We start from the raw sequence: 13,379 nt of genomic DNA, 5'->3' as shown, positions 1-13,379 counted from the left end.
GGGGTGTTTATTTTCAGATCTATTCAGACTGCCTGAGGGGGTGCTGGGGATTAATATCAACTGGGGATTAGAAACAGAAAAAGAAAACTAAACAGGACCAAACAATTATATCTCAATTGTTTTCACTACAGTAGATTTACTTTGAATACGCTTCTGAAATTTGTCTAATTAACCACGGAAGAACTGATGATTTGAATTTTTCCCCTGGGCTTATCATCTTGTTTGGGTGATTTGAACAAATGTTAATGAGCCTTTGTCACTGAATTTCTCAGCTGAAGCGCTCAAGAAAGAAGAGGCCTGTGGAAAAGTAAAATTCATCAGCAACCTCCAAGTGGCTGAGGATCCATCCTCGTGAGAGCAGGAATGGCCAGCAATGGGCACAGCTTTGTGGCTGCCCCAGCTTTGGGATGGGCCCTGGGCCTGGAGCAGGAGCAGCTCTTGAGGGCCCCAAGGCCGGGGCTGTGGTGCTGGCCTGGGCAGATGGGATGGCAGGAGGGGCTGCAGAGCTGCCAGGATCTCCTGGAGAGGGGAGCAGGGCACCCAGGGAGCCTCCTTTTCCTTTGGCCAGGCACTTTCCCCCATGGCTGGGGGTGAGGCCTCTCTGAGCTGCAGCTGCTGCTGTGCCCTGCAGAGGGGCTGAGGCCGTGGGGCAGTGCCCAGAGCAGCCTGCCCTGAGCAGAGCTGTGGGGCCAGAGCCGGCTGGGCTGTGCTGGGGAGAGGCCCTGGCTGCTGCTGAGAGCTCAGGGCAGCTGGGACAGCTTGGAGGGAGCTGGGCTGGGCTCAGAGAGCCTGCCAGAGAAACCAGCAGTGTCCATCTCAGCCTGGGTGAGCGTGCAGGGACAGGACTCAGCCCAGGCCTTGTGGGGCAGGGCCAGCGCCTACAGGGCAAGGGATTGAAAACAGGCAAGTGGCCGAGAGAGGAGGCTGCTCTGTGCCCTTGGTGGCATGAGCAGGGCAGGGAGGGGGCCCAGGACATTTGTCACTGCCAGGCTCTGTCCCCAGGTGCTGCCAGCCCTGGCTGCTGAGCCCAGGTTTGGCCTGGGCTGAGTTTGGCTGTGGCCCAGCTCCATCCTCCTGCAGGGCTCAGGGCCTGTTGCTGGCCATGGCCAGCCCTGCCCGGCCTCTGTGCTGGCCCAGAGCCCGGCAGAGCCCGGGGCAGGGCTGTGTGTGCAGGCCCACAGGTGCCACGGGCTCTGCAGGAGCTGGGAGAGGCTGCCCAGCAGGGAGGCCATGGGGCACAGAGCCCCAGGGCTGCTGTGGGCACCACGGCACAGGGGCCATGCCCACCCGCAATGCTCCTGCCCTGGGCTGGGCCTGCCCAGGGGCTGGGGCACCATGGCTGGGCCAGCGGGGCACAAAGGGGCCACGGAGCCGCTGCCGGGGCTGGCAGCAAGGCCAGGCACAGACAAGGAATTGCTGAGCATGGCCTGTGCTGGCCAGGGCTGGCTGTGGCAAGGGCAGAGCTCAGCTGCCCTTGGTGGCTGCAGGAAAAGTCCAGAGCCCAAAGAGCCTCCATGACTGTGCTGGAGACCAAGGCTGCAGGAGGGAAAGGCAGGGCTGCTGTGGGATGGGGAGGGCATTGAATTCCAGCAGACACCACAGATGGGAGGCTTAGCAAGGCTTGAAGAGAAGAGAAGCTTCACAAGCCTCCAAGGGGGGATGTTACCAGATGAAAAACCATCTCCAGCTGGTGAGCACACACAGTTCTTGTTCTTCAAAACCCCCTGACCCATGGAACTGCACCATGCCCGTTGTGTAAGAAGAATTGGAAAGCGACCAGCTCCAGTTGTGCCAACTTTTACCAGTTCACCGGGCAGTCAGGTCTGACTCTGGCATCACCGAGCACCAGGGACCACCAAAGAGACCCCCAGGACAGAAGAACACCGCTGTGAAGGTAAGAGAAAATATGTTAATGATTTCAGAGAAATGATTATCATATGTATGTTTATTCTGTGACAGTCAGTGAATATAGATGTAAAATACAGTCCACAAGCAGGAACTTTCCTGTACCCAGCACGCACACCTTTGGGAAGAGCTATTCCCCCTTGTGCATCTGGCTGAATAAAGAATGCTGCTTCTCACTGTTCCCTTGCTGTGAAGCAGTTTCTTTTATTTTTTCCCATTTTTGGTAGCAGAGTCACAATGGACCCTTGGTTCCATGATGCCCCATAGTGTCACCATGGTCTCCTTGGTTCTGCAGTGTCACTATGGGCCCTTTGTTCCATGAGGTTCTGTAGTAGAACATGGTCACCTTGGTTCCGTGCGGTTCCATGGTGTCACCATGGGCCAGGGTTCCACAAGGCCTTGCTGTGTCAGAAGGGCCCCTTGGTTCCAAGAGGTTCCTCAGTGTCACCATGGACCATTGGTTCAATGTGGCCCCAATGTGCCAAAATGGATTTTGGTTCCGTGGGGTTCTGCTGTGTCAAAATGGACCCTTTGTTCCATGAGTTTGTCCAGTGTCACAGCAGACTCCTTGGTTCTGTGAGGCCCCGCCATCAGCAAGGCTCTGAAACATCAGAGTAAGTCTCCTTAACACTAATTTGGTGTTTAAGAGGGCATCAGTTATTCAGGCCTGAGGTCCAACATGGGATAACTCCTAACCTGACATGGACATGTGATTCTCCCAGTGTGTTGCTTTTACACAGTGGCTAAATGTATATTACAATTTACCCACTTCCATAAAACCAAACCCTGAGTTCCCAGATTCAGTCCTTGTTTTTCCCATCACTGCACCCTTGAGCCAGATGTCTTCTTCTTGTCTCCCAGCCATCCTTGCTGGGAAGGCAGGCCCTGCATGCCTTGTTCCTGTGCTAGAATTTCACAGGCACGGTAAAAATTGAATGAACCCTTTTGGTATCAAGGCCAAGGCTTTGTGTGGCCAGGCAGAGGCAGGCAGGACGCAGAGCTGTCAGCAAAGGAAGGGGCCAGCGAGCTGGGGCAGCCGGGGGATGACGACAGCCTGCAGGGCCAGAGGCGCAGGGCATGGACACCGTAGGGCAGCCTGGGCTGGAGAGGGCACAGGGATGGGCAGCAGCTGCAAGGCCCTGCCAGAGGCAACTTGTGCAGCCCTTTGGCCATGGCTGCTGGCCCTGGGCCTGAGCCATGAGGAGGAGACAAGTGACCCTTGCAGCCCTGGGGCCTCATTGCCTCCTTGTCCCTGCTCAGCAGCCTGGCAGGGGCCGCCCCATGGTGCTGCCCTTGGCATTGCACATCCCCACATGCCAGTGGCCTGGGAAGAGCCCTGAGCAATGAGGGAGGGACAGCATCTGCCTTGCCAGGGGCTGGGGCTCAGCCCTTGGCCCTTGGCACTCCTGAAACACATCCAGCTTTGCTCAGCACCAGAGACACCTTTCCCTTGCTTGTCCCCACCTGTCATCAGTGCCTGCAGTGTTCTGCTCTCCCTGGAACCTGGGGACACTTTCCCAGTCGTGTCCCTCAGTGGGACCCATTAAAACTTCAAGAAACTTTGGAGATGGATTGTGACTTTCAATTCTTGAGAGGTTTCTTCAGCTCCCTCTTGGGGACTGATGTTCAGGGACTCAGCGCCCAGCCCACAAGAGAAGTCCTTGTGCTGTGTCTGTGCTGTTCAGCTGGGCTGGGCTCCTGGCACAGAGGCAGCTCCTGGCAAGGGCAGCGCTGCAGAGAGACAGCTCTGGCCCGGAGCGGCTCCTGGGCACAGCCCAGCAGGGCTGGGACACTGCCTGCAGCCACCCCGGGCACAGCACAGGGCACAGAGAGATGAGAGGCAGCCTGGGCTGGGAGGGTGACTGAGCTCTTGCTAAGGGAGAAATCTTCACAGTGTTTGAAGGAATAATTCTCTGGCTATAACAAAGCTAAACTTCCATTCCTGGAGGCTTCTCCTAAGGCTGGCACATCCCACAGTTTCCATGATCTTCTGGATGGACTCTCCCAGTTCCTCTGGTGCAGAGCAGGTGGCCACAGGGCAGGCAGGGCAGTACCTGCAGGCAGCAAGGGCAGGCAGCAGGAGTGAGAAAGAGGTTCAAGGTAGCCTGGGGTGGGGGAACAGGAGAGATCCCATCAGGGGAGAAATCTGTACAGCGCCTGGACACGGTGAGTCTGGCTGCTGAGCAACGCAGGTGAGTTCCTGGGAGTGTCAGTGACAATGCCAGCACTGACAGGACCTGTCAGGGTGGCTCTCCTGGATGTTTTGGTGTGGAGCAGAACAAGCTCCAGAGCGGGGCTTCCCTGCTGCTCCCTGAGAGGCACAGGACAGGTCCCTGCACAGGCAGAGCTGTCCCGGGGCCGTGGGGTGGGGATGGACTCTGTGAGCCCTGGCAGGGAGCGGAGCTGGGCACAGGGAGACGCTGCTGGCAGGAACAGCCCCACTCAGCAGAGACACGGGCAGGGAGGGACAGGGAGCTGCTGCCAGAGATGCTGGCCAGGGGGATGTGGGCACCTCCCTGCTGTCCCTGTGCCTCAGACACCTTCCCCCAGCAACTCCTGCCCGGGCTCCTTTCCCAGCCTAAGCAGAGTCCCTGCCCTCAGCCCACGGGGGCTCGGGTGTGCGTTGCCCCTGCAGCAGCCGGAGCCCGAGGAAGGAGAAGCCCCTGATTTCCATCAGTCTCTGTGTCCCTCCTCCCCTGGCAGCAGCATTGTGGCATTTCCCTGCCATCCCCAGGTGCCTGTGCCGTCCTTGTTGCCACCATTGGGTTTGCTGAGGCAGTACAAGGGTTTGGGGGTGGCAGGTGCCTGTCCAGGCAGGGAGCCTTTGGATGCTGCTGTGGAGATGTGTCTGTGGGAGCAGAGTGCCCAGCTCTCGCCATTCAGGGGCCATTCAGCTGATTCCCTGGCTGTCCTGCAGGGCTGCAGGGTGCCCTCCAGAAGGGCACAGCTCTCCTGTGGTGTCTCTGGGCTGCCTGGGATCCCCGTGCAGGAGACAGCTCAGTGCTAGGGCCAGGGAAACGCTGCTGGGCAGCTGCAGCTGGGCAGCTGCAATGAGCCCTCTGTGCCCCAGCCTGGCAGGAGACAGCTGAGATCCTAAAGAGACACCCTGAGAGAAGGCGAGGGCTCTCACTGTGCTCTCTGAAGCCAGAGCCCTCTGGTCTCAGCAGTGCCCTGTTTCTCTCTAGGGAACTCCTCTGGGTGCCTCTCCTTCAGCTCTAAGCTGCCAGCAAGGAGCAGTGAGAACAGCCCTGATGGGCAGAGCTGCTCTCTTGTCCCTGCACTGAGATCATCCCTCTGCCTCTCACACCCACACCATTTCACCTGCAGTGCATTAGAAATGTCAGGCATTTCAAACACCCACAACCTCTCCTAACTGTGGCAGGTGCGACTGGATGAACAAATACAAGGAATTCCCTCAGCACAGTTCTTCAGCTGAGCAAATTGCCAACAGGAAATCTGAACAGCTTTTTGGTGTATCACAACTTCAGTTAATTGGAGATCAGCCAGTGTTCTCGTTTGCCTCTCACTGCACAAGAAGAAGGAATCCTCCAGAGCCCATTTGTTAGTCCCTGCTCTCAGTGCCTGCAAATCCCAGAGCCCAGGTGAGGGGAATGCAGAGAAGTGTTTGTAAAAAGAGAGACCCTGAATGTTAAACTGCTATAAGATAGGCAGTATTTTTTCCTCATAGAACTGTGGCCCGACTCTGTCCTGTGTTTTCCTCCTTCACAGATAAAAATTTCCTTAGGCAGCAAATGTCCAATAGCAGCTCCTTCAGCCACTTCCTCCTGCTGGCACTGGCAGACACGCGGCAGCTGCAGCTCCTGCACTTCTGCCTCTTCCTGGGCATCTCCCTGGCTGCCCTCCTGGGCAACACCCTCATCATCAGTGCCATAGCCTGCGGCCACCACCTGCACAGCCCCATGTTCTTCTTCCTGCTCAACCTGGCCCTCACTGACCTGGGCTGCATCTGCACCACTGTGCCCAAAGCCATGCACAATTCCCTCTGGGACACCAGAGAAATCTCCTACTCAGGATGTGCTGCACAGGTGTTTCTGTTTGTCTTTTTCATTTCAACAGAGGTTTCTCTCCTGACCATCATGTGCTACGACCGCTACGTGTCCATCTGCAAACCCCTGCACTACGGGACCCTCCTGGGCAGCAGAGCTTGTGCCCACATGGCAGCAGCTGCCTGGGCCAGTGGCTTTCTCTACGCTCTGCTGCACACAGCCAATACATTTTCCCTGCCCCTGTGCCAGGGCAATGCCCTGGGCCAGTTCTTCTGTGAAATCCCACACATCCTCAAGCTCTCCTGCTCCAAAACCCACCTCAGGGAACTTGGGATAAGTGCTGTTGGTGCCTCTTTAGCTTTTGGCTGTTTTGTGTTCATTGTTTTCTCCTATGTGCAGATCTTCAGGGCTGTGCTGAGAATCCCCTCTGAGCAGGGGCGGCACAAAGCCTTTTCCACCTGCCTCCCTCACCTGGCCGTGCTCTCCCTGTTTGTCAGCACTGGCATGTTTGCCAACCTGAAGCCCCCCTCCATCTCCTCCCCATCCCTGGATCTGGCAGTGTCAGTTTTGTACTCGGTCGTGTCTCCAGCCCTGAACCCCCTCATCTACAGCCTGAGGAACCAGGAGCTCAAGGCTGCCCTGAGAAAATTGATGACTCTGTATTTTCAGAAGTATTAAACTCTCTCTTTTCTGCTGCAGAGCCTTTTGAATGTAACTCTTTTGAATCTCAGCCTTAGTTTTCCCTATTTCTGCATTTATTCATTGGTAACTTTCTACTCTTGTGTGATTTACAAATACTGTAGTATTACTTTTTGTATTTCTATATGAATATCTACCTTTCTTTTGAAACACAAAGACCTGCAAGAGGTCTGTTCCATGTGCATTTAAATAAAAACAAGTGCCTGCCCTGACCTGTGTGTCCAGGATCATTCCTCAGTGCTTCTCTGGCTCTGCAGTGAATGATTTTGGGTACCTTAACACCTCAAGGGTTAAAGGTTTCCAGGTTAAATGGGCTAACTTAATGCAGTTTCTGCTGTGGAAAGTGTTTTATGTTCAACTGGATGTTGTATTAAATGCTTTGCCCAAGTTCCTTGGTTCTCTGTACTTTGCCAGTAAAATTCTGTGTGGTTTTCACCTCTGAGCTCCGTTGGTCAGAGCATGGTGCTGATATCAGCGAGGCTGTGGCTTCAATGCCTGTGTGGGCCATTCACTTGACAGCTGGAATTGCTGGTCCTTGGGGGTCCCTTGCAACTAAGAATATTCTTTGCCTCTGTGTCCCTTGAGAATATCTGCTGGGGGTTTGTCCCGTGCACCAAAGGCAAGTCAAGGAGCCTTTGGTTGCCGCCATCATTGGAGTGTTGTGGCTGTTGCAGCCCCGCAGGCTCCCAGTGGCCTCTTGTTTCCGTCAGGCCCTGCTGGCTCCCGCTGGCCCTTGGTTCCATGAGGATCTGCAGGGTCCCACAGGTTGATGGCATTTGTCCTTGCTGCCCCTCACCTCCCCCTGCCCCACAAACAGCCCCGAGCCCCCCGTGAGGGACAGGCCCTGCTGTGCCAGGCCTGGGCTCAGGGCTTGGCCTTTCTGCTGCCTCCAGCCAGCCAGGGCTTGCTCAGCATTGCAGTTCCTGCTCACAGCCTTTGGCTCCCTGCAGTCCTGGCCTCCAGGATCTGCTCTCCCCACTCCCTGGGGAGCCTTTGCCACTCCCTGCCCTCACTGGGGCCACTGATGCTCCAAGGGACTTGGACTTTGCCTTTGGACTCCTGGAGCAGCTTCTTCACCCTTCTCTCAGTGCCTGAGGCTCCTGGGCTCAGCCCCAAATCCAGCCTGGGGCTGATTCAAGTTAGAATCATGTCCTCACTTTCATCAGCATGAGTAAATGACAAGCTCCTGGTTTCATTACTCCCCATTTTGGCCCCAAATTCCCTTTTTCTTCGACACAAAATGAACCTTTTTGGCTCCAAATCCCTCTTTTGGGACCAAACTGTTCTTTTATTTTTTGCCTAACTCCCCTTTTAGGCAGGAGACTCCCCTTTGTTTTAATCCAAACTCTCACTTTAAGGTCCAAATTGCCACTTTTTGTTGTTCAAACCCCCAGTTTTGGGCCAAACTGTTCCATTTGGGAGCCAAATTCCCCCTTCTGAGTCCACATTTCCCATCGGGGCACCCAAATTCCCTTTTTTTTGGTCCAAATTTCTGGGTTTTGTACCCAGTCCCCTTTTGGCATCCAAATTTTCCACCTGAGTGCTCAAATTCTCCTTTTTGGGTCCAAATGTCCCACTTGAGTGCCGAAAATATTCTTTTTTGGCCCCAAATTCCCACTTTTGAGCCCAAATTCTCACTTTTGGACCTGATTTCCCCCTTTTTTCTGGGCCCAAAATCCCATTTTCATCCCAAACCTCCGCTTTTTGCCACAAATTTTCCCCCTGGCTGCCATTGGCTCACCGGAGTTGACCTTTTAGAATCAGACTGTAATATATTTTTAAAACAAAATCTCCTTTTTGGGTCTAAACGAACACTTTTTGTGGCTCAAACCCCCAGTTTTGGGCTAAACTGTCCATTTTGGGAGGCAAATTCCCCCTTCTGGCTCCAAATTTCCCATCTGGGCACACAAATTCCCCTTTATTTGGACCCAAGTCCCCATTTTTGGCCCCAAATTCTTCTTTTTCAGTCCAAATACCCTACCTGAGTGCCCAAATTCCCCAATTTTAGGCCCAAATTCTCTCTTCCTGTCCCAAAAGTCCTCAGTTCAGGTACAAACTTTCCACCTGAGGACCCAAATTCCTATTTTTGGGGCTCAAAATTCACACTTTTGGACACAAACTCCCTTTTATTCTGGCCCCAAATCCCCTTTTTCATCCTAAATCTCCCCTTTTTGCCCCAAATTTCCCCCTGGCTGCCGTTGGCTCACCTGGGTTGACCTTTTAGCATCAGACTCCCATTGTTTTAATCCAAACTCTCATTTTTACATCTAAACTGCTCCTTTTTGCCACTCAAACCCCCAGTTTTGGGCCAAACTGTTCCTTTTAGGAGCCAAATTTTCCCTTTTGGGTCCACATTTCCCATCTGGGCACCCAAATTCACCTTTTGTTGTGGTAAAGTTGTTAGAATGTTGTTAAGTTAGTTTCTGTTAGTAGTTGATAGCTTGAAATGGATCTTTTCCCCTATTTTTGTTGTGATTCCCCCCCACACTTCTCTTTCTCCTATTGCTTACCTGAAGTCAGGTTCCCATGGTCACTGAAGTTTTTCTCCTCAGCTCCAGGGCGAGAGGCCGGATAGAGTAAAGAGAAGACCCTGCTGGCATTTCCAGCTGCTGGAAGTTTCGCTAGGCCGGGAAAGCGCGGGGGTGACAGCAGAAAGACCCTTCTTTCCAACCCGGGAGTTTGTAACTCTGTTTTTCCTGTCCCAGAATGCCTCTGAGCTGTGGAAGCTGAGAGGGCATTCTTACCTTCCCTTTCTTTCCCCCCTGTGCTGCCAGGAAACCAAGCCCCCCTCTCTCCCCCTCTGCCCCTCTCTGGAGAATACTCCTACAACTTTGTGGCCATTTGAAGAAGTTGCTGTCTGTTATTTCTTATCTTGGTGTGTGTAACCTTGATTTGTAGAATGTTTGTAAGATGTACCAGCTGAGAAAAAGAATAGTTTCTCTCTCTGATGTTCCCTCCCTCCGAGAAACCCTGTTAAAAGAGACCCCCAGACCCCAAATCCTTTGTCTTTCGCCCTTTGGATTCCCCTTCACAGAAATAAACTGTGGAATGCAAACCAGGGAGAGAGTCCCCCCCTGATTTATTTACTCGCTTGCTAAGGCTCGAATTCCTGAAGAAAATCAGTGAACCCCACAAACATGTGCTGGCTGGAAACCAGAGTGAAGAGAAACCTCATCACTGAGCCAGCCAGGCCACTCCGGGAGCTTCAAGTCAACCTTTTCTTGGCCCAAATTCTGCCTTTCAGTGCCGAAACTCCCCCTTCTGGGTCTAAACTTCCCTTTCTTGGGCACCCCAATTCTCCTTTTTTGGTCCATATTTCTGAGTACTGAACCCATATTCCGCTTTTTGTGTCCATGTTTCCCACTAGATCCCAAATTGCCCTGTTTTGATCCAAACTTCCCATTTGGGCACCCAAATTCCTCTTTTTTAGGCTAAAACTCTCCCTTTTAACAGCAAATTTCCCCTTCTCGGTCCAAATTTCCCATCTGGGCACTCAAATACCTATTTTTTCTCATTTTAATTCCACTTTTTGGGTCCAAATTTCTCACCAGAGTGCCCAAATTCCACCTTTTTGTTCTAAATTACCCCTTTTTGGTCTAAATTTCCCATCTGGGCACCCAAATTTTTTGGGCCTTTTTAGGCCCAAATTCTCCCTTTTTAGACAAAAACTCCCTTTTATTCTGTCCCCAAATCCCCTTTTTCATCCCAAATCTCCATTTCTTGCCACAGATTTCCCCCCTGGCTGCCGTTGGCTCACCTGAGTTGATCTTTTAGCATCAGACTCCCATTGTTTTAATCCAAACTCTCATTTTTAACATCTAAACTGCCCCTTTTTGTTGCTCAAACCCCCAGTTTTGGGCCAAACTGTTCCTTTTGGGAGCCAAATTTCCCCTTCTGGGTCCACATTTCCCATCTGGGCACGCAAATTCACCTTCTTTGAGCCCAAATTTCCATTTTTTGGACCCAGATTGCCCTTTTTGGGTCCAAATTTCTCACCTGAGCACTCCAATTCTGCTTTTTTAGGCCCAAATTCTGCCTTTCAGTGCCAATACTCTCCCTTTAGGGTCCAAACTTCCCTTTTTATGGGCACGCCAATTGTCCTATTTTCAGCCCAACTTTCTGGGTTTTGGACCCATATTCTGCTTTTTTTGTCCAAGTTTCCCACTAGATCCCAAATTTCCCTGGTTTGGTCCAAACTTCCCATTTGGGCACACAAATTTTCCTTTTTTAGGCCAAAATTCCCCTTTTTGGACCCAAACTCCTTTTTCCTGCCCCAAACTCCCCTTTTTCATCCCAAATCTCCCCTTTTTGCCACAGATTTCCCCCCTGGCTGCCATTGGCTCACCTGGGTTGATCTTTTAATGTCAGACTCCCATTGTTTTTTTAATCCAGACTCTCATTTTTGGGTCTAAACTAACACTTTTTGATGCTCAAACCCCCAGTTTTGGGCCGACCTGTCCATTTTGGAACCACATTCCCCCTTCTGGGTCCAAATTTCCCATCTGGGCACTCAAATACCTATTTTTTCTCATTTTAATTCCACTTTTTCGGTCCAATTTTCTCACCTGAGTGCCCAAATTCCACCTTTTTGTTCCAAATTACCCCTTTTTGTTCCAAATTACCCCTTTTTGGTCCAAATTTCCTATCTGGGCACCCAAATTCTCCCTTTTTAGCCCCAAATTCTCTCTTTTTGGACAGAAACTCCCTTTTATTCTGGCCCCAAATCCCCTTTTTCATTCCAAATCTCCCTTTCTTGCCCCAAATTTCCCCCCTGGCTGCTGTTGGCTCACCTAGGTTGACCATTTAGAATTAGACTCCCATTTCTTTTAATCTAAACTCTCATTTTTACATCTAAACTGCCCCTTTTTGCTGCTCAGACGCCACATTTTGGGCCAAACTGTTCCTTTTGGAGCCAAAATCCCCCTTTTTCAGGTCCAATTGTCGCATTTTGCTGCCCAAATTCCCCTTTTTTGGGTCCAAATTCTCCTTTCCTGGACACAAACTCCTCTTTCTGGGCCCAAATTTCTCACCTGAGTGCCCAATTTTGCCCTTTTTTGGCCTAAATTCTACTTTTTGGACAAAAACACTCTTTTTCCTGGCCCAAATTTCTCTTTTTCATCCCAAATCTCCCCCTTTTGCCACAAATTACTGCCATTGGCTCACCTGGGTTGACCTTTTAGTGTCAGACTCCCATTGTTTTAATCCATACTCTCATTTTTACATCTAAACTGCCCCTTTTTGTTGCTCAAACTCCCAGTTTTGGGCCAAACTGTTCCTTTTGGGAGCCAAATTCCCCTTTCTGGCTCCACATTTCCCATCTGGGCACCAAAATTCCCCTTTTTTTGAGCCCAGATTTCCGTTTTTGGACCCAGAGTCCCCATTTTGGGGTCCAAATTTCCCACCTGAGCACTCCAATTCTGCTTTTTTAGGCCCAAATTCTGCCTTTCAGTGCCAATACTCCCCCTTCTTGGTCCAAACTTCCCTTTTTATGGGCACCCCAATTCTCCTCCTTTCAGCCCAACTTTCTGGTTTTTGGACCCATATTCTGCTTTTTGTGTCCAAGTTTCCCACTAGATCCCAAATTTTCCTGGTTTGGTCCAAACTTCCCATTTGGGGCGCCCAAATTTTCCTTTTTTTAGGCCAAAATTCTCTTTTTTGCACCCAAACTCCTTTTTCCTGGCCTAAACTCCCCTTTTTCATCCCAAATTTCCCCCTTTTAGGCCGAAATTCTGCCTTTCAGCCCCAAAACTCCCATTTGGGGTTCGAATTTCTCATCTGAGCAAGCAAATTCCCCTTTTTTTAGGCCAAAATTCTCCCTTCCTGGGCCAGAAGTCCCCATTTCAGGTATAAACTTCCCACCTGAGGACCCAAATTCCTACTTTTGGGACCAAACTGTCCTTGTTTTGGACACAATCTACCCCTTTTTCTGGCCCAAACTTCTCTTTTTCATCCCAAATCTCCCTTTCTTGCCCCAAAATTCCCCCCTGGCTGCCATTGGTTCACCTGGGTTGACCTTTTAGCATCAGACTCCCATTTATTTTAATCTAAACTCCCATTTTTACATCTAAACTGCCCCTTTTTGTGACTCAAACCCCCAGTTTTGGGCCAAAATGTTCCTTTTGGGAGCCAAATTCCCCCTTCAGGGTCCACATTTCCCATCTGGGCACCCAAATTTCCCTTTTTTTGGTTCTGATTTCCATTATTTTGGACTCAAATTCCCCTTTTGGCTTCCAAATTTCCCACCTGAGCACCTAAATTCTGGTTTTCTGTGCCCAAATTCTGTCTTTCAGCGCAAAAACTCCGCCTTCTGGGATCCAAACTTCCATTTTTTTTGGACACCCCAATTCTCCTTTTTTCACCCAAAATTTCTGGTTTTGGTGAATAAAGTGACCCATATTCTGCTTTTTGTGTCCAAATTCCCCTTTTTTGGTTGCAAAGTCCCTTTCTGGGCCCAAATTTCCCATCTGGGCGCCCAAATTCCTTTTTTTTAGGCCAAAATTCTCCCTTTTAACACCAAATTTCCCCTTCTGGCTCCAAATTTCACATCTGGGTGCCTAAATTCTCCTTTTTTTAGGCCTAAATTACCTTTTTTTGGGGCCCAAATTTCTTTTTTTCTCACCCAAAGCCTCTCTTCCTGAATCCAAACTCCCCTTTTTGGGTCCACATTTCCCATCTGGTCACCCAAATTCCTATTTTTTAGCCTCAAATGCCTAGTTTTTGGGTCCACATTTCCCTCCTGAGTGCCCAAATTCCCCCTTTTTAAGCCCA

At 51.2% G+C, this 13,379-nt stretch overlaps 1 protein-coding gene across 5 annotated transcripts in view; it reads left to right on the top strand.

The window, feature by feature from the left end:
• Positions 1 to 7,755, top strand: part of LOC131590203 (olfactory receptor 14J1-like) — a 20,697-nt gene extending 12,942 nt beyond the window's left edge. For all 5 annotated transcript variants that reach the window (XM_058860144.1, XM_058860140.1, XM_058860142.1 and 2 more), the window contains 3 exons: positions 273 to 1,894; positions 5,288 to 5,507; positions 5,635 to 7,755. In XM_058860144.1, coding sequence (XP_058716127.1) covers positions 5,658 to 6,590 — 933 coding nt within the window. In that variant the 5' untranslated portion in view covers positions 273 to 1,894; positions 5,288 to 5,507; positions 5,635 to 5,657 and the 3' untranslated portion in view covers positions 6,591 to 7,755. The remainder of the gene's footprint in view (positions 1 to 272; positions 1,895 to 5,287; positions 5,508 to 5,634) is intronic.
• The last annotated feature ends 5,624 nt before the right edge of the window (positions 7,756 to 13,379 follow it).

This window comes from Poecile atricapillus, chromosome 32 (genome assembly GCF_030490865.1).
Source record: "Poecile atricapillus isolate bPoeAtr1 chromosome 32, bPoeAtr1.hap1, whole genome shotgun sequence".
NCBI lineage: Eukaryota > Metazoa > Chordata > Aves > Passeriformes > Paridae > Poecile > Poecile atricapillus.
The sequence above is the reverse complement of the archived record's forward strand: the minus strand, read 5'-3'. Positions and strand labels throughout refer to the sequence as shown.